The sequence below is a fragment of the Odocoileus virginianus genome, chromosome 7 (assembly GCF_023699985.2).
Source record: "Odocoileus virginianus isolate 20LAN1187 ecotype Illinois chromosome 7, Ovbor_1.2, whole genome shotgun sequence".
NCBI classification, from domain to species: Eukaryota; Metazoa; Chordata; class Mammalia; order Artiodactyla; family Cervidae; genus Odocoileus; species Odocoileus virginianus.
The window spans coordinates 5,416,533-5,437,631 of NC_069680.1; the positions used below are offsets into that span (position 1 = coordinate 5,416,533).

General features: G+C 35.9%; 1 protein-coding gene across 7 annotated transcripts in view; it reads left to right on the forward strand.

Annotated features, from left to right (window-relative positions):
• Nucleotides 1-21,099, forward strand: part of BTRC (beta-transducin repeat containing E3 ubiquitin protein ligase) — a 180,768-nt gene that overhangs the window by 86,187 nt on the left and 73,482 nt on the right. For 5 of the 7 annotated variants that reach the window (XM_070470049.1, XM_070470055.1, XM_070470052.1 and 2 more), the window contains one exon: nt 9,440-9,517. The exons of the other annotated variants lie outside the window; for them this stretch is intronic. In XM_070470049.1, coding sequence (XP_070326150.1) covers nt 9,440-9,517 — 78 coding nt within the window. The remainder of the gene's footprint in view (nt 1-9,439; nt 9,518-21,099) is intronic. 7 annotated transcript variants of the gene reach the window in all.

The following is a 21,099-nucleotide window of genomic DNA, read 5'->3' on the forward strand; positions in this document are numbered from 1 at the left end:
TTAGCTCCAAATCATATAATAAGGTAATGAGAAAAATATTAATCCACTTAATTGCTTTACAGATCAAGCCCATGCATGATATGATGTTTGCAACTAGCTATAGAAATTGGCCTCAACATTTTTCTCTTCACATGGTTTGTCATTTTACATAATGATAAACAACTGATTCAAAATCAGAGTTTTAATTCACCACAATTTGCCTGCTTTGCTAAGATGATAGTTTTTCCTGGCTACGGAGACCATTGAATTCTCCCAGTAAAGAATGTGGCATAGGTGGAAAAAATAACTTCTAGTTTTAGAGCTGGTTATTTTATTTATAGCAGATGTCTTTTCAAACAGATTTAGGCTCTGTTGCACCGTCCAACCTTGAGCAAGATGCTTACTCAAAGATTATTATGAGTCATTATGAGTGGCTTGACTTTTCATCACTGTGTAAATTAGTTTAGTTTTTTATTTGATTATATAATCAACTCTTAATTATCCATGTCATCAGGAGTTGTGTGTTCGAATAGATAACTGAAAACAGTAAATAAGCCACTTACTAGGTAGTGGAGAATATTGCTCCAGCCATAAACCTCTGAAAAGTTAAGAGTGCTTTACCAACTGAAGAACTTTTCCTTCTTAATGAAGGGTTGGCAAACTTTATTTGTAAAGGACCAGATAGTAAACATTTGAGGTTTTGTGGTCCATAGGATCTCTGTCCTGACTACCCACCTCTGCCATTGCAGTGTAAAAGCACCCACAGGTAAATGGTAATAAATGAGGATGGCTAAGTTTCAATAAAACTTTATTTAGAGCAGGGGCTTACAAAGTCCTCCTGTAAATTATACTGGCATTAAAGTGATAGAATGAAAAGACTGTAGTTGGCTCTCACTTTGAAGTTTCTCTGCTGTGGAAACCATTTTGAAAGCTAGCTGGATGGTGTGGGTGTAGGGTTTCAATTATTTATTAAGATCTTATTATCTGTATATTATGTAATGTGTTGGGAGGTAGAGGGAACCACAAAGACTGTCCAGTAAGCTTTCAGTCTTATTGGGTAGTTGAGAGTAAATACAGACATTCATCTATTTAAGTGCCAAACTGTGTGAACTAAGTAAAAATGTTAAGAAATTTCCAGTAAGATAAGATGGAATAGTTGTATATTTTTTAGAGGAGAAGTTGAAACTCATTTTAAGAATGGGTAGGACTTGAATTGATTAAGTAATTATGTTTATAATTCTAGACTAGCGTTAATAAAGATCCTTCTAGCCTGGAAATTTCAAGACCAAATCATGTTTATGAGACTATGAAGAGACTTGCTTAATTAGGGCAAAAAAAAAAAAGAGAGAGAGAGAAGTATGTTGAGGGAAATAACTTGATATAATGTAGCAGAAAATTCTGGAAGATCTTGAAAACCAGGCCTAGAACTTCATATTTGATTTCATGGAAACAAAGAGCCACTATAATTTTTGAAGAAAAAAGTAGTGGTGATTAAGAAAGATTAATCTGGCAATAATACTCAATCTAATAAACATTTAAAAACTCATATTATGCTCTCAAGCTTTGTGGGAAATATTAAAGGCAAAGGAGAAGAGGGTGGCAGAGGATGAGATGGTTAGATGGCATCACCGACTCCACAGACATGAATCTGAGCAAATTCCAGGAGATAGTGAAGGACAGGGGAGCCTGACTGGCTACACAGTCCATGGAGTTACCAAGAGTAAGATATGACTTAGCAACTGAACAACAACTACTGGAAAATGAAGGGGGAAAAGAAACTGGCCCTGCCTTGAAGAAACCTACAATGCAAGGTTGGGGTGGAAAGCTTATTCAAACAGAGATATAATAGAGAAATGAAACAATGTTTCCAAATAGAAATAAAGCGGCAATTCGAGTGCTTTTCTTATTTTGGAGAATGATAAATAACATGTAAATAGTGCAGGAGACTTTAATGGAAAGGTAAATTGGCCTAATTGTGGATGCTATCTGTTCTAAGAAGTTTGGCTTTATCCTACAGGTGACAGAGAGCAATAAAAGGTTTTTAGCAGGGGAGTAGTCTTTTTAGAACAATGATTCTGAGAGTAGTATATGAAATGGAGCAGATACAGATTTAGGCAAGAAGGCGATCTCAACAGTAGTAACACTGATAAGAGGTATTGGTGGTCTAGACTAGAGTAAAATGCAAAACTAAGGTTAAATCTATTAAAATACATGACTCAAAGGAAAAATTGAAGACCTAAAATTGGCTTCAGTCTATTTAAAGAAAAAAAAAAGGTGGGGATGGGAGGGATGAGTAAAAATTGACTCTGAGAATTTAAGTCTGGGATAGAAAGTTGAGAAGTAAAGAGCTAGCCTAAAATGAATGAGAATGGTAGAGTGCTTTAAATTTGGATATGTTGATTTTGAGACAGTTTTTTTTTTTTTTAATGTGATTCCTTTTTTCTTTTTTATTCACCTCCAGGTTACTTCTGGAAACATTTTATCCAAAATACGTAACATCCCTGAGATCTAACACATGAGCTTTAGTAGTATTTCATTTGACCTACCACGTCTGTTTTACCTATCAAATTTCTGTTACCAAGTCTGCATGTCTGCAGGTGTTAAAACTCTAATGCTTCCAGTTTGAAATTAAATTCAAAGTTATTAGTGAGGCTTTTATTCTGCCCTTAAAAATTCTAAACTAGTGAATGCTAGGTTAAGGCATAAATATTCAAGTTAATGTAAAATCCTTTACAGAAATATTTTAATGCTAATATTTATACACTATTGTTACTCTAGAACTACACATATATTCTGCAAATAATTTGCTATAATGAAATGTTCCATCTGAGTATTGTGAATGAGTTGTTTTGAGCAGTCAGGTTTTTCTAGTTGGCTCAAGGTTGAGTGGTAAAATACAACTTTTATTTTATTTTCTTTTCTTACAACTTTTATTTTTATTGAAACAATTTTTTCCCTCAGTTTATTTTTCATTTATCTGACTTCCGTTTTTCCATTTATTAACGTATTTTCTTCTGGATTTCATCTGTTTGGTTAATTTTTATTTTGACATAATTTCAGATGTGCAGAAAAGTTAAAAGAATAGTAAAAAATAAATAAATAAATAAAATCCCGTTATACTCTACATAGATTCTCCATATGTCAACACATTTGCTTTATCTCTGTACATGAAGTGAAGTGAAGTGAAAGTCACTCGGTTGTGTCTGACTCTTTGCGACCTCATGGACTATACAGTCCATGAAATTTTCCAGGCCTACTGGAGTGGGTAGCCCCTTCTCCAGGGGATCTCCCACATTGTAGGCATACACATATATATATATATTATAACAGGCTTCCCTGGTGGCTCAATGGCAAAGAATTTGCCTGCAATGCAGGAGGTGCAGGTTCAATCCCTGGGTCAGGAAGATCCCCTGGAGGAGGGCATGGCAGGTCACTCCAGTATTCTTACTTGCTGAATCCCATGGACAGAGGAACCTGGCAGGCTACAGTCCATAGGGTTCCAAAGAGTCAGACACGACTGAAACAACTTAGCATGCACATGTATATATTAACACCAATTTATTTATTATTTTTTCTGAGCTCTTTTAAAGATAGTTGCAGACACATGTCCTTTTATCCCTAAATATTTTCATTGTATGTTTCTAAAACCAAGGACATTCTTTTAAATAACCACAGTACAAATGACACAAATGAACTTATTTACAAGACAAAAATATTAAACTCACAGACATAGAAAACTAACCTAACCTAGGGTTACCAAGGGGAAAAGGGGAAGGGGTAAATTTGGAATTCGGGATTAACACTACTACCATATATAAAATAGATAAACATAAGGACCTACTATATAGCACAAGGAACTATATAGTTAATATCTTATAATAACTTATAATGGAAAAGAATCTGGAAAAGAATAAATATAAATGTATAGCTGAATCACTTTGCTGTATACCTGAAACATTGTAAATCAACTGTACTTCAGTTTAAAAAAAAAATAACCCCAGTACAGACTGTTGAAGTCAGGAAGTTGAATGTATAAACAAACTTTGGTACATCCATACAGTGCTACTCAGTTCAGTTCAGTTCAGTCGCTCAGTCATGTCCAACTCTTTGCGACCACAGTGCTACTACTTGCCAATAAAAAGGAAAGAACTGCTGAAATATGAAAGAACACAAATGAATCTCATAAGTGAATGTATTATTATGTTAGGTGAGAAGACAGGCTCAAAAAATTACATCCTATATGATTCATTGTATGACACCTTAGAAAAGACAGAATTATTGAGATAAAAAATACATCAGTGTTCCCTAGGGAAAGGAGTTGACTGTATCAAGGGGAAATTGGAAGGTAATGTAACTGCTTTACATCTTGATTGTGGTGGTGGTTGTATAACTTTATGCTTTTCTCAAAACTCAATAGAACTATACACCAAAAAAAATTTTTTTTCCACATGTTAATTTTAAAAGTGGAGAAACAACCAGGAAATTAACATTTATATTTTATTAGTTCATCTATAGACTTGTTTCAAATTTTTCCAATAATTCTTATATTGTCCTTTATACAAACCTTATGTCCCATTTATAATACCCACTCAATAATTGTCCATCAAGAACAGATGAAGTAAAGGGTGGAGAAGAAAGAAAATTGTGGATATGGGCTCGATAGTCCTTACTCACCCTCTTAGGCTCAGATCACTTGTTTCTCACTATGTAAGTCAGTGCAGAGGAGTTTACCATCAATTTTGTTTCAGCTCCTCCCCCCACCAAATAACTTCAGATCACAGGCTGCATTCAGTTTTGTCTCTTTAGTTTTCTTTAACCTGTAACAGTTCCTTAGTCTTCCTTTGTATTTTATGACCTTGACACTTTTTTTTGTTAGGTACAGACTAGAAATTTTCTAAGATTTCCCTCAATTCAGGCTAGTCTGTTGTTTCTCATGAGCAGATTGAGGTTATGTGTTTTGGGCAAGGTTACCTCAGAAGTAATAACGTGTTCTTCTCAATATACCATATCAAGAGGCACATAATGTTAAGGTGTTTTCTACCAGATCTCTCTTCTGTGAGGCTGTTTTTTCTTTTGTAATTATTAAGTATCTTATGTAGAAATATTTTGAGATTATGTGACTATCCTCTTATTTGTCACCTGCTAATTTGTATGATGAGTCTTACCCGCATCTCTTAATTACCCATAAGTATATATGGATGTGAGAGTTGGACTATAAGGAAAGCTGAGTGCCAAAGAATTGATGCTTTTGAACTGTGGTGTTGGAGAAGACTCTTGAGAGTCCCTTGGGCTGCAAGGAGATCCAACCAGTCCATCCTAAAGTAGATCAGTCCTGGGTGTTCATTGGAAGGACTGATGTTGAAGCTGAAACTCCAATACTTTGGCCACCTGATGTGAAGAGCTGACTCCTTTGAAAAGACCCTGATGCTGGGAAAGATTGAGGGCAGGAGGAGAAGGGGATGACAGAGGATGAAATGGTTGGATGGCATCATCGACTCGATGGACATGGGTTTGGGTGAACTCTGGGAGTTGGTGATGGACAGGGAGGCCTGGTGTGCTGTGGTTCATGGGGTTGCAAAGAGTCAGACATGACTGAGCGACTGAACTGAACTGAAGTAGAACTTAATTTAGCTTGATTGGACATGATTTAGAATTGGACATTTAGCTTGATATGACCAAGGGCAGCTGTGAATATTGCTTATTGGAATGCATCATAGTTAAAGATACAAGGAAAACTGTGCTACTGAACTGGGTGATGTTGGAGAGCACAGTCTTTGAGAACCACCAAGGTGACTATCAGGTATGTTGGCTGTTTCATCATTCCCGGCCATCCTCAAGACTGTAGAGCTATTAATTTCTTATTCACTGACTTTTTGGCTGTCCTCTTCACTCTGAGAAGGATACCTTACTTCTTACTCCTGATAACATGACTGTTTAATGTCACTACCTCTGTTTTAAGCAACAACATAATTGAATTTTTTTGTATTGATTTGTTTTCTCATGGTGGATGTTCCAGTAAAAAGTAAAAAATGATTAAAGAAGTCAGGAAAAAGAGCAAAAAATGTTGGGTTAAACTCTCTAAAAAAGAACTAACTATAACAGTGTTTTTCTCCTTTTCCTGCGTGTTAATGTTAAAGTTACCTTTTTTTTAAACAACAAAATAAATAATATATATATCCTTTGCCCTGATGGGATGGAGAAGGGAAAGGAGCTCCTCTTCAGCTCTGTGTTCTGCTCTAATGTAGTAATCATCCTTTAGCTCCCTTCATCTTTTAATACCTTAGACGTTCTTATAATGCTCACTCAACAGTTTCCCATCTAAATCAGAAAAAATAGAGGGTCAGGAGGAAGAAAATTGCTGATTTGGGCTAGATAGCCATTGAGCACAGAAGAATTGATGCTTTTGAACTGTGGTGTTGGACTAGACTCTTGAGAGTCCCTTGGACTGTAAGGAGATCCAACCAGTCCATCCTAAAGGAAATTAGTCCTGAATATCCATTGGAAGGACTGATGCTGAAGCTGAAACTCCGATACTTTGGCCACCTGATTCGAAGAACTGACTCACTGGAAAAGACCCTGATGTTGGGAAAGATTGAAGGCAGGAGGAAAAGGGGACGACAAAGGATGAGATGGTTGGATGGCATCACTGACTCAAAGAACATGAGTTTGAGTAAGCTCCGGGAGTTGGTGATGGACAGGGAAGCCTGGCGTCCTGCAGTCTATGAGGTCGCAGAGTCGGACACAACTGAGCAACTGAACTGAACTGACTCATCGCATTAGGTTAAGATCACAGTTTTTTTGCTATGTAATTTAGTGTAGAGAGCTTGCCATCAGTTTTGTTTCATCCCAAGCACCTGTAGAGTAAAAATGTGCTTTATAATGTCTTCAGTATAACAGACTTTCACCAGAAAGTAATTAAGCTTCCAACTTTATTATGATGACATTAAAAAAATTTTTTTTTGAAATATAGGAGCTTACATTGAATTAAACAGGTTTAGGTAATCTGAAATGGTATTTTATTTAAAGGAGGGTGCGTAACTTCATGGACTGGGAAGTAGTTACTTACAGATTATAAGTTTAAAATTGAATATTGGCTTAATTGAATACAATTCATTTGTATTGGAGAATAAAAGCAGTTAGAATTCTGAAGTTATTGAGCTTCTATCCCTAGCTTGTAACATAACATTTTTTTTTCTTTTTCTTTGTATTGATTTTAGGGACCTTAAAGTGGTCATTACAAATGTAAAATATTAAGTTAAACCTCATAAAAGATTTCTGGCCAAAAGGAACACCTTAGTGTGCTGGCCTATCAAGGTGTGACACAGAAGGCACACAGATGTTAGCCATAGAGGGCCTCTTGATATAAAATGCAAAAAATGTATACTAAGTTTAAAACACCATTATGATCCTGTATTCGATTTCATACTTGTATGAAATTTTTCCGTTAAACTCATGTTGGATATAATTTTTGGATCTGAAAGTAACTCCTCAGTTAGAATATGATGAATATATGTAATATAATAAGTAAATCAGCTGCACTTTCTAAAATATTAACATTACACATGTAATTGGATGAGGGCATGGCAACCCACTCCAGTATTCTTGCCTGGAGAATCCCATGGACAGAGGAGCCAGGCAGGCTATGTCCATTGGGTCACAAAGGGTCAGGCACGACTGAAATGACTTGGCACACACTCATACATGTAATTGTGGAAAATAGAGCCCAAATAATGTGTATTTCAATTTTCTGTATTTTGCCTTGCAGATAGTGATTTACATGTGTGGATTGCCAGATTTTTTTCAGTTTTTTTTTAATGTGGTAAAATACACATAGAATTTATCATCTTAACCATTTTAAAAGTATATAGTTCAGTGATATTAAATACATCCATAATGTTGTGCAACCATCACCCCCATTCATCTCCATAATTCTTTTCATCTGGTTAAACTGAAACTCTACCCATTGAACAATAATTCCCCATTCCTTCCTTCTCACAGCCCCTGGTAATCAACATTCTACCTTCTGTATGAATGATTTTGAACACTCTTAAGTGTGTTATGTCAGTGGAATCATGCTGTATTTATCTTTTTATGACTAGCTTATTTCACTTAGTATAATGTCTTGGTATAATGTCTTCAAGATTCAACAATGTTGTGGTATGTGTCAGAATTTCCTTCCTTTTTAAGGCTGAATATTATTCCATTGTAAGTATATACTGAATTTTGCTTAACCATTCATCCATCAGCATACACTTGCATTGCTTCCGTGTTTTAGCTGTTGTGGATAATGCTGCCACAAACACAGATGTACAAATATTTCTTTAAGACTCCTCTTTCAGTTCTTTTGAGTATGTACTCAGAGGTGGAATTGTTGGATCATATAGTAATTCCTTTTTTAATTCTTTGAGAAACCATACTGTTTCCCATAGTAGATATACCATTTTACATTCCCCCCAAAGATGCACGAAAGTTCATTTTTCAACAGCCTCATCAATACCTGTTATTTTTTGCTTGTTTGTTTTTGATAATAGCCTACCTAATGAATGTGTGGTACCTTGTAGTTTTGCTGTTCATTTATGAAATGAGTAGTGATACTGAACATCCTTTCATGTGCCTGTTGACCATTTGTATATATTCTTGGATAAATTTCTATTCAAGTCTTCATCCACTTTTGAATCAGGTGGTTCTGTTTTTTGTTGTTGAGTTTTCACAACGTCTGTCTATATTCTGGATGTTAATTCTTTATCAGATAAATAATTTGCAATCTTCCCTCCATTTTATGGGTTGCCTTTTTACTCTGTTGATATTTAGAACTCTGAACTTGCTTCCAATTGAATTGTTATTTCCCTCTTTTTAAGTATTAAACATCTCATTGACATTTTAGGGTCTTCTAGCTGCTATTTGAGTTTACAGTGGCAAGAGTGGATTTTAACTGTTAAACCCTGATTAAATTTTATTGCTTTAAGCTAACTAAGCACTATTTTTAATAAAATCAAATCTGAGAGAGGAAGAGAAATAACTAAATTTTTTTTAGGATCCGACTTTGAGAACTTGGACCAATCAAACTTTACTATGGTTTAAAACTTTTAAGAGAAGGCAGTAATCCTGGCTTAAGTTGTTATCAGCTAAGTATAGATTGGAGCTTTTTCGTGTCCAGTGCCAACCTACATTTTCAAAGAATGATAAACTAGACTTATAATGAATATGATCTGCTGGGCAGTGCTTAAATATAGATGAAATACTTTCCCACCTAGGTCCCTACATACATTTATTTATATACATGGGCATATGTTTTCCTTTACATAAGTGTATGTCTATATGTATATAAATCTTCATATGAACAAATGCATAAATATACACGGTATTCTAGCTTACAGAATTAGAAATGTAATTCAGTTTACTCCCACAGAATAAGATTGAAGATAATGAGAACTGAATTAAAGCTTACTTTCTTTCACAGAATTCCTCAGAGAGAGAAGACTGTAATAATGGCGAACCCCCTAGGAAGATAATACCAGAGAAGAATTCACTTAGACAGGTATGAAATTCAGTCTTACTTAAAATAAAAAGCTACCAACAACAAAACAAAAGACAGGAAACCCTCAATTTGCCATTTGTTAAGTACTGGAGCTTAAATTAAGAATACTCTGAAGTTTGTCTGGCTCTCAAGTCATCAATTTCAATCAGTTAACATTGTTTTCCCAGTCATTTAAAAATTATCCTAAGTGTACAAGTACAGGGCAGTCAGTTGTTTACACGTAGTGAAAACAAAAATCAAAGGAAAGTTTTCTTATTCAGGGGAAAATAACTTGAAATGTATCTTAAATGCAGATAGTAGAATAGTTTAAACCTTACTTTTTTATTAAGATTCTTCATACGCTGAAAAATAATAAAAACTAAAAGGGATCTGCCAGTAATGAAGTTAGCTCCTATAAGTCTGAGCAAATTTGTTTGCTTTTTCTGGAAGTAAAGGCCAATATTAATGACAACTTTAAAATAATTTTTACTCACCACAGTGCCCGACTTCTCAAAGATAATATTTTCTTTGAAAGTTCAATTCTGTGGTGCTCTGTTTTTAAAAACTAAAATGTTAAAAAACATTTGGTCAAAAAATTGGTTCTTCTCACTGCCTGTAGCAACCTCTAACATCTTCCATCTCCCACTGGCAGCAAAAACAAGTTCTTACAGTGTTGCCAGAGAATAGGTATGCACAAATATTTATTTTAAATATAAAATTGGAGTAAATGAGCACCAGCAGTAGTAAAAATAATTTTAATTTACTTGCATCTATGGCATTATTCTAAGAAGAAGGAGAAGAGATTGAATATTTGTTGAGCACCCACTGTGAAGCTGATACTTAATTTTACTTAACCCTCACAAGAACCGTATAAAGTTGCTAGATATGATTTCCAGTTTATAGATGAAGAAAATGGAGGCCGAGAAAGATCTGATGACTTGTTTAATTATCAAGTCAGTGATTTGAAAGATCTCAGTGTTGCCAAAGCATTTTTACTTCCGCCCTCTACCTCTAGTCGGTAGACAGTGTTAATTTAGGGGGAAAGTAATTGAAATTGTGACACATCACTTTTTATTTATGTTAAAACAATTTTGGATGGAAATTTTTTTAATAAAAATAATTGTAAGTAGAATTGAATCTGTTCAGGAAGCTTTGTTAAATAGCCAGAGGATCATCAAGCATTGATATTGTTCAGTTAGAGTTTTAACTCTTAGAGATAAACACCTGATCTATAAATCTAAATATATAGGATGAAATTGAATAAGATAAATTTGGAAGTGGAAACACTCTGCCCACTACACAGAAACAACTGTCAGAAAACAATGACATGACAAAAAGTTTTGGCAACTTTATTTAAGCTAACAAACGAATTTTCACTCTGCAAAGTTATAAATTAATTTTAATAGGCTGATCCAGATGGTCCATTTGGAAAATGGATAGGCTGATCTGTTGAAAATTAAACTAAATTTATCTCTCTCATACTTCAAACTGAAGCAAGAGAGAGAATCGTGCCTATTAAGTCCAGCACATACAGATGGACCAGTAGGTCACACATGGGACTAATCTGATTCATTTTAAAAATAAATGCATACATTATTAAATCATTTTCTACTTGCAAGATCTGTTTTGTGCAGTGTTTGAAAAAAATTTAATGTTTTTATTTTTTCATTGCTTTTTTAGCAGGTTCTCTTTACCCCGTCTGCTTTAATTTAACAAGCATTTTTTAGTTTTGTTTTTATCCTCCTAGTGCTCCAAAATTATTTTTCTAATATCTGTCATTCAGTGTTGAGATCCAAGCTCTGAAGATTAATTAGGTCATGAGGCTTTCCCCCCTCCTTTCTTTGTAAAGGGTTTTATCTCTATTCTCTTTGTGAAGAGCATGAACTCAGTGTTCTTGGAAAGAGAAATGGCCTTTAGAAATGGGGAAGTAAGAGATCCTCCTGGGGCCCTCAGAGTCTTTTAGCTTCTGGGTGTTTTAACAGCCCCATGAATGCAGATTTGTAAATTTATTGCAGTGCCATCTGTTTTTTTGCTGGAACCAGATTACTGTTGGCTTGTGTCTGTCTATTGTGGTGGTCACTCCCTAGGAGCTTGCCCTCTCAATCTTAGGGATGAGTGATGAATAACAGGGGTCAATACTAGAGGGTCACAGGGCAGCTGTCCAGGACTGCTCTGAACTTGATTACCCCATCACTGAGTTTTTAATGTAGGATATAGTATAGAAACTGTTTATACGCCCTCTTTTCTCTATGCATAGGACAATAATGAAATGCCATTTGCTCTCCATACCCCGCCTTTAGTCAAGTTATATAGATAAAAAGGTGTCAGAGCTGCCTTTTACCTCATGTCGATATAAGTAGGATTTGCATCATGTGGCCTAGTCCCTTAACTTGAGATTGTTTTGCATACTATTTCTAGTATGCAAGCCCCTAGTATTTCTAGGGGCTTACCACTCTTTAACCACTGGTTTTAAAATACTGTTATGTTCTAATAAATTTAGTGTTGTTTTGAACTAATTTTAGAGTTTATATATATTATTCTAAAGTATAGTTTAATCATTGTTGATAGGATATGAACACTGCCTGTTAATTTAGAGTTATTTAACTGTTAGAGGAACTGAAAGAAGTATCACTACAGTTCTTACATTAAAAAAGGTAAAAGGGAATATTATAAATAACTTTATACCAAATATTTGGCATCTTTGATGACATGGACCAGTTCCTTGAAAAACACAACTTACTGATACCAAAACAAGGTGAAATAAAATTTGAAGAGCCCTATGTCTGTTGAAAAACTGAATTATCAAAAGGCCCACATGGTTTTCTGGTGAACTCTATCAAACATTTGAGGAATAAATAACACCAAAATAGAAAACAGAGTAGAAAAGAACCCTCCCTGACTTGTATTATGAGTTTACTGTAACCATAATTCTAAGGCTTGACAAAGACATTAGCAGAAAAAAGATTGAAAGAGAAAGTCAGAAGACATTACTCCCTATGTCACCAAGTTGTTTTGTATACCTGCTTTTCCATTTTATATCCAATATTAGAAGGCAGTGGGGGGTGTGTGATTATTTTTTTAATTTTCTAAATTTCTGAATAATCTTCTGACCTCTTGTTGTTATAAGTGTAAACTTTTATTTAAAAGATGTACAGAGTAGCTACAATTTTTTTACTTTTATTCCTAGAATGTGAAGCCCAGAAAACCATAGCAACTGTGTTCATAGTATTCATATCTACAAACAAGGGCAAAGGCCTGAGAGGATACATGAAAGTACTCATTACTTTTTGAAAACATAGCCTTACAACATGCATACTCCTTCTTAGCTTTACATTGGTGCTAATAGGATCTGTCAACTCTGCCTTTCTCTGTAATTGAGTAAATTGTGACCTCGGTCTAATCCCTCCCCCATCCCCCATTCCCTTTGTGTATGTGTCCACTTACCATCCTGAGAACGTGGGTAGTGATAAATAAAGCATTGAGTAGAGCCCTCTCAACTCTTTGAAAGCAGCATGATGCCAGCCCTCTAGTTATATTTCTTTAAGTGTTTACGTTTTTCTGTATTCTTTCTCTTGTGTAGCTGGAACCCTGGGGATGCAAAGCCATGAGAGAGGCCAAGAAGCTAACAAAGTAGCTGTCTCCCTTGTTAGCTTGTTCCTTTATTCTTTAAAAACAAGATAAAAACCATCTGGCTCAGGGCATTACATTTTCCTCCCCCATGCACCTCTATAGATGGAGGCTTCACCTGCAGTGAGGGTTTACATTGATTAGGGAGGGAGCAGTAATTCAAGCTTCCATCCTCTTCAAGGATACTTTGCAGTCTTTAAAGGTGCTGACCCACTGAGTTAAACTGTCAAGGGAGGATAAAAAAGTATCTTCATCCCAGGAGGTAACAGCTGCCAGGTTTTCAACACCTTGCAGGCTGCTGGAAAAATGTCGCAATTGTCAGCTGAAGAAAAATGACTCTCTTGTCATCTTCTGTTAATGACTGGGCCTTATAAAAGGAACTGCATAAGCCTTTTAGAAGGAATAAGTAGCTGTTTTCCTTTCCTACCACCCCACCCCTCCCCTAAATTCCTGTGTTGTTCTAAACATTAACTTGGAGTAGATGCACAGAAACCAGCAGTAAAGAACTTAAAGTTAAAACAATCCAGTGTAAGCATGGAGGTCTGATTGGCATAGCTCCTTTATACAGTTGGATGAGTAGGAGGAACAAGCACATCGCTGACACAGAAAATGACATTATCATGTGTATGAACAAAACAACAACAACAACAAAAAGTCATTCATAAGCCAGTGAACTGAGAGAAAACATACTGTATTTCTGCTCTTAGGAGGACAATTTGTTTTCAAGCAGCATCCAGATGGGTAAATACCACGACATTTCTTTTTCAAGAGAGCCACTTCCTTTATAAACAAAAAAGTAAGAAACTCACTGAATTTACTTCCTTTAATAGCTCTGTAGTGTTTGTATAATATGTAATGGCATTGCCTTCTTTCTGATTTGATTGATGAGGGGGAAAGGTTTAATGAAGTCCCTCATATCAGGCTGGCAGGTTTTTTTCCTATTTGTTTTAGGTTAGTCATTTTAATTGTATTGAGTAATTAGAAGGTACACACAGCCAAGGGAGCTTTGTTCTGATAATTGCTCAAGAAAACCCGTTCCATATCTGCTGTTGCCTTATGTTAAGATATTTCTCCCCCTAGTGGAAATAGTAAGCACTTTGATTTGGCAGTAGGCAAGGTGTAATTGCAATATGACAAACTGTGCTTCAGGGACTATCTTGTAAATACTTTAGTTTGGAGTTTGGCATTATTTCATTATATATGTATGCTTTTTCCCCCTATGAAACTTCCTACTTCTTTTTTTTCTCCTGAAGTGCTTTGGGCTTTGGATGGGAAAAAATTGCCTGAGATGTTTATTAAAAAAACAACAACAACACAAAAACATAGTGCATCCTGGGTAATGTTCTGCAGCTTGACTTAATTTTAGTCATCTGTTTTAATTACCTATTTATAAAAATGCTTTTGCATTTGTAGACATTATTTAATACTTCAGAAGAAGCACCTCATTTGAAATAAATAAATAAATTGTACTTCTTTTAAATAGTCCATGTAAAAGACCTTAAAGGTAATTAATGTAGGTCTCTTAAGTAAGACAGAAGTGATCTTTCCAAGTCTGATGAAGTGATTTGTTTATTTAACTTCCCACTTTGGCTGAATCCTTCAGAGTCTAATAACTTTTTTTGTTTTTTAAACATGGCTTTTGCAATTTGTGTCTAGCTACAAAAACCCGTTTTCAAAAAGAAGCAATTTAATAATCAGCAGTCTTAAAATTACTTTGAGGAAGGAAGAGTGTATAGGGGGTTGATTTTTGTTTTATTTTTATTTCGGTGTAATCATTCTTTGATAAATTGTGTAATCACTGACTTAGTAGAAAAAATACTATTGAACTCCTGGGTTGCAATGACCATAAAAAGTGTATTTTCATATAGAGACATAAGATACTGTGAATAAATTATAAAAGAAACAGTTTATATGCTGGTTGAAGTCCATATGGGCCCAATTCATTTTGTGTTCAGTGCTTAATCTGGATGTACCATTAAAAAGGTAGGAGGGGCTATTGTACCAGTTGCATGAGTCCTTAAAAAAAAATCTGCCATAAGAGCAACATGGAATGAGATCAGATACAGCTTTGCATCTATTGAATGAGATTTGATAGCATCATTGTGGCATTTTTAAAGCTCAGTTTCACCTTCCCTAGATGTCGCTTTTAGTTTGCTTTTTCTATCCCATATATATATATATATATTTCTATATATATCTGAAGGTCCCTGTATACGTGCCTTCCCACCCCCCAATCACTAGCCATTTTCATTATAGTATGTCTTGTTTTGCTATAGGACTGCTGAACAGATTTCTTAAGCAGCTTTTTGCAAGGTTAAAAAAATGCAGCCTGGTAACAAGTTTGTGTCATTTTAAATATATACCTTCTAGTAAATAAGGAGAAGTCTGGTAATCAATCCCTTTTAGTGTGTTATATGTTTCACCTGACAACTAAACCTTCTATTGATTAGCCATTACTTTGTTAGATAATCCTATGTCATTGAATCCATTGTAAAAAATTAAACTCTTTAAAATGTTTTACCCTAGCAGCAGTGTGAAAATTGAAAACTTGTTCAGAATTACAGCCTGCTTTTACAAAGCAGGTAGTTTTCAGCAAGGCATCTTACTGGTTTATGCTTATGTGCTTTATATGCAATATAAAAACGTATTAAAGTACTCCAACGCAAAGCTCTCTGCCTCTGGTTTAGAAATGAAGCTACCTTTTCAGATGCTGTATGGAGATAGAACCTATCTTGCCTGTGGCTGTTATACTCACTAGTTTATTTTAGCTGAAAGGAGTCTTATAATAGTAAAATTCTGAAAGTAAAATATTTGATTCTTTGGCCTTTTTGTTTCAGACTGATCTAAGGACTCTGACCAGTTGTAGTTTAGTAATCTAGGTGACTTCCTTTGGAGAAAAAGATCATATACCCATTTTACAGATGGAATGTCTAGAAAATAAAAACCTGTATATATCCTTGGGCTTCCCAGGTGGCGCTAGTGGTAAAGAACCTGCCTGCCAGTGAAGGAGACTTAAGAGACACGGGTTCAATCCCTGGGTCGGGAAGATTCCCTGGAGTAGGGCATAGCAACCCACTCCAGTATTCTTGCCTGAAAAATCCCACGCACAAAGGAATATCTCAGGCTACAATCCATAGGGTCACAGAGTCAGACATGACTGGAGCAACTTAGCATGCATCTGCATCCCTACTCTGGAAACTCCTAAAAGTTTCCTGAATCTAACTAATGTTCCCCCTGAGTTGTATTATACTCATTTCTGAGGGTAAAAGAAATTTTGGAGAAAAATTCATTTTCTCCCTGCCATGACTTTTTTTTTTTCTTTTCAGAAAAATAAAATAACATTTTTATTAACTGTTCAAACCTCTAGTACTTTATCCCTGAAATGTTAACTGCATACTTTTATATTTTCATTGAAATAAAGGTTTCATACAGTGAATTACATATATATTAATTGCATAAGTCACTGAATTTTTGACATCTTTTCGGCTATGTAACCACCACCCCAATCAAGCTATCAGTTCAGTTCAGTCGCTCAGTGTCAGACTCTTTGTGACCCCACGAACCACAGCACGCCAGGCCTCCCTGTCCATCACCAACTCCCGGAGTCCACCCAGACCCATGTCCATCAAGTCATTGATGCCATCCAACCATCTCATCCTCTGCCGTCCCCTTCTCCTCCTGCCCTCAATCTTTCCCAGCATCAAGGTCTTTTCAAAGGAGTCAGCTCTTCACATCAGGTGGCCAGAGTATTGGAGTTTCAGCTTCAACATCAGTCCCGCCAATGAACACCCAGGACTGTAGGACATTTTCATTACCCAAGAAAGTTCCCTCATTCTCCTTTCCAACCAGTTTCCCTGCCCACAATGAATCAAACATTGATCAGCTTCCTGTCATAGATTAGTTTCACCTTGCTTGAATTGTGTGTAATAGAATCATACATGTTGGGGTCTCACTCTCACTCAGCATAATGTTTATGAGATTCACTATACTACTGTGTTTATCTAGTTGTTCATTCTCTTTTACTGTACAGTATATTCTATTGAATAAATATACCACACTTTGTTTTCTTCCTTTGATAGACACTTGAGCTATTTCCATTTTTTAAAATGAAGTTGCTGTGAATGTCCTTTAAGCTTTTTTGGTGAGCATGTGTTAAATACTTTTTCATGTGCTTATTGGCTATTAGGATATTATCTTTTGTTAAGTATCTGGGGGTTTTTTTTTGCATTAAACGAATTGCATTGTCTGTCTTCAGTTGCTCAGTCGTGTCCGACTCTTTGCGACTCCATGGACTGCAGCACACCAAGCCTCCCTGTCCATCACCAACTCCCTGAGCTTGCTCAAACTCATGTCCATTGAGTGGGTGATGCCATCCAACTATCTCATCCTCTGTCGTCCCCTTCTCCTCCACCTTCAAACTTTCCCATCATTGGGGTCTTTTCCAAAGAGTCAGTTCTTTGCATCAAGTGGCCAAAGTATTGGAGTTTCAGCTTCAACATCAATCTTTCCAGTGAATAAATAGGACTAATCTGCTTTAGGATGGACTGGTTGGATCTCCTTGCAGTCCAAGGGACTCTCAAGAGTCTTCTCCAATACCACAGTTCAAAAGCATCAATTCTTTGGCGCTCAGCTTTCTCTGTAGTCCAACTCTCACATCCATACATGACTACTGGAAAAACCATAGCCTAGACTAGACAGACCTTTGTTGGCAAAGTAATGTCTCTGCTTTTTAATATGCCATCTAGGTTGGTCATAACTTTCCTTCCAAGGAGAAAATGTCTTTTAATTTCATGGCTGCAGTCACTGTCTGCAGTGATTTTGGAGCCCCAAGAAATAAAGTCTGTCACTGTTTGCATCATTTCCCCATCTATTTCCCATGAAGTGATGGGACCAGATGCCATGATCTTAGTTTTGTGAATATTGAACTTTAAGCCAGCTTTTTCACTCTCCTCTTTCACTTTCATCAAGAGGCTCTTTAGTTCTTCTTCACTTTCTGCTATAAAGGTGGTGTCATCTGCATATCTGAGGTTATTGATGTTTCTCCCTGCAATCTTGATTCCAGCTTGTGCTTCATCCAGCCCAGTGTTTCTCATGATGTACTCTGCATAGAAGTTAAATAATCAGGGTGACAATATACAGCCTTGATGTACTCCTTTCCCAATTTGGAGCCAGTCTGTTGTTCCATGTCCAGTTCTAACTGTTGCTTTCTGACCTGCATACAGATATCTCAAGAGGCAGGTCAGGTGGTCTGGTATTCCCATCTCTTTAAGAATTTTCCACAGTTTGTGGTGATCCACACAGTCAAAGGCTTTGGCATAGTCAATAAAGCAGAAATAGACGTTTTTCTGGAACTCTTTTGCTTTTTGATAATCCAGCAGATGTTGTCAGCTTGATCTCTGGTTCCTCTGCCCTTTCTAAAACCAGCTTGAACACCTGGAAGTTCACGGTTCACATACTGTTGAAGCCTGGCTTAGAGAATTTTGAGCATTACTTTGCTAGCGTGTGAGATGAGTGCTATTGTGCGGTAGTTTGAGCATTCTTCGGAGAAGGCAATGGCAACCCACTCCAGTACTCTTGCCTGGGAAGTCCAATGGATGGAGGAGCCTGGTTAGGCTACAGTCTATGGGGTCTCAAAGAGTTGGATATGACTGAGCGACTTCACTTTCACTTTTCACTTTCACGCACTGGAGAAGGAAATGGCAACCACTCCTGTATTCTTGCCTGGAGAATCCCAGGGCCAAGAGCTTGGTAGGCTGCTGTCTCTGGGATCACACAGAGTCGGACACGACTAAAGCAACTTAGCAGCAGTAGCAGTTGAACATTCTTTGGCATTGCCTTTCTTTGTGATTGGAGTGAAAACTGACCTTTTCCAGTCCTGTGGCCCCTGCTGAGTTTTCCAAATTTGCTGGCATATTGAGTGCTGCATTTTCACAGCATCATCTTTTAGGATTTGAAATAGCTCAGCTGGAATTCCATCACCTCTACTAATTTGTTTGTAGTGATGCTTCTTAGGCCCACTTGACTTCACATTTCAGGATGTCTGGCTCTAGGTTCATACCATTGTGATTATCTGGGTCATGAAGATCTTTTTTGTCTGTCTTAGTTCTAGATAACAGTCCTTTGTCATCTGTGTGTTCTGAATATCCTCTCACAATCTGTATCTTGCCTGTTTACTCATGGTGTGTTTTTGATGAGAAGTTTCTGAGTTTTGAATGAAGTTCAGTCTATTAACCTTACCTCATGATTATAAAGATATTCTAGATTTTATTCTAGAAGCTTTATAAATTTTAGCTTTTGCCTTGAATTCTGGCCCATTTCAAATTAATTCTTAAGTGTGCTGTGAAATATTTTGAGGCTCATTATTTTCTCCATAGTTTTTTTGGACTGAGAATTATTAAGATAGTTTATTTCTTCCTTCAATTTATTATTAACATTTTATTGTACTTATTTTCTTATTTGTTTGCTTGGCTAGTGATTATAGTATTTATTTGTTTAATTATTTATATTTTTATTAAAATACAGTTGATGTATTTCATACCACATTATAATAAGTTACAGGTGTACACTATAGTGACTCACAGTTTTTAAAGGTTATACTACATTTATAGTTACTATAAAATATTGGCTATATTCCCTGTGTTGTACAATCTCCAACTTTTTTATTCACTTGTTTTGGAACCATTGCTGAAAAGACTTTCCTTTCCTCCACTGAATTACATGGGTGCCTTTGTCAGAAATCAGTTGGCTGAACAAATGTAGTCTATTTCTGAACCTCCTGGAAAGGAGACTGCTTGCTGCTGTATGCAGAGCAAAGGGTATCAGTGGCTGAGGCACTGACCAACTCCTACTTCATGTCCCTGCGTGACACAGAAGATGAGTTCAAGGTCTTCTGTTTTTTTAGAGGTGTCTGTCCTTGCACTGAACACTGCACTGTCTTGATTATTGTAGCTTTGTTAATTCTTGAAATCAGGTAGTGTGAGTCCGCCACATTTTTAATACTGTTTTGGCTATAGGTACTTTATACTTCTATATAAATTTTAGAATTGTTAGAATTTCTATTAAAAGAAGTCTATGGGGGTGTTGATTTGGATTTTTTTTTTTTGAAGCTCAAATATCTATTTGCATAGAATTAACTGCTCAATAATAGAGTCTTCCAGTGTGCAGACATGGTCTGTATCTCTGTTTGTCTTTTAAAATTTTTCCAAGCAATGTTTGTTTTCTTTTTTCCAGTTTTCAGTGTCCATTTTGTGTATGTAGTTTGTTAGATTTATTCCTAAGTATTTAATGTTTTTTCAGTGCTATTATAAACTTTTCTCATTCTCTGATTATTGTTAAGAGTATATAAATGCAGTTGGTTTTTGACTGTTGTCTTTGTTTCCTATCATTTGTGAATAAAGAGAATTTTTTTCTTTTCAACTTACTTGCCTTTTGTTTCTTTTTCTTTATTTGAATTGCTAAGGCCTCCATATAATGTCGAATAGATGTGGTAAGAGGACATCTTTGCTTTGTTCCCAGTTGTGAGAGAGTTTTAAATAGTCTTTCACCACTAAGAATGATGTTCGTTGAAATTTTTTAGGTGCCCTTTATGGGATTGAAGAAGTTCCCATTTATTTCTAGCTTGCTGAGGTATTTTTTTTAAGTTATAAATTGGTGTTTAATTTTGTCAAATGCATCTCCCATTCTATTAATGTGGAGAAGCACATCAGTTGACTTTGTTAAGAAGTTTTGTGTCAAAACTTTTGTTTTGTGTCAATCCCTTTTGTTCAAAAGGGATTTTAGTTTGTAGGTTGTTTTTTTGTTTTTTTTTTTTTCTGATATCTTTGTTGTGATGTTCTTCCTTACTATTAAGTAGAACTCACCAGTAACACTGTCTGGCCCAGAAGGTTTCTTTGTGGGAAGATTTTTTTTTTAATTTATGTGTAATGTAGTGTGCTTAATTGCTTAGTCGTGTCCAACTCTTTGCGACCCCATGGACT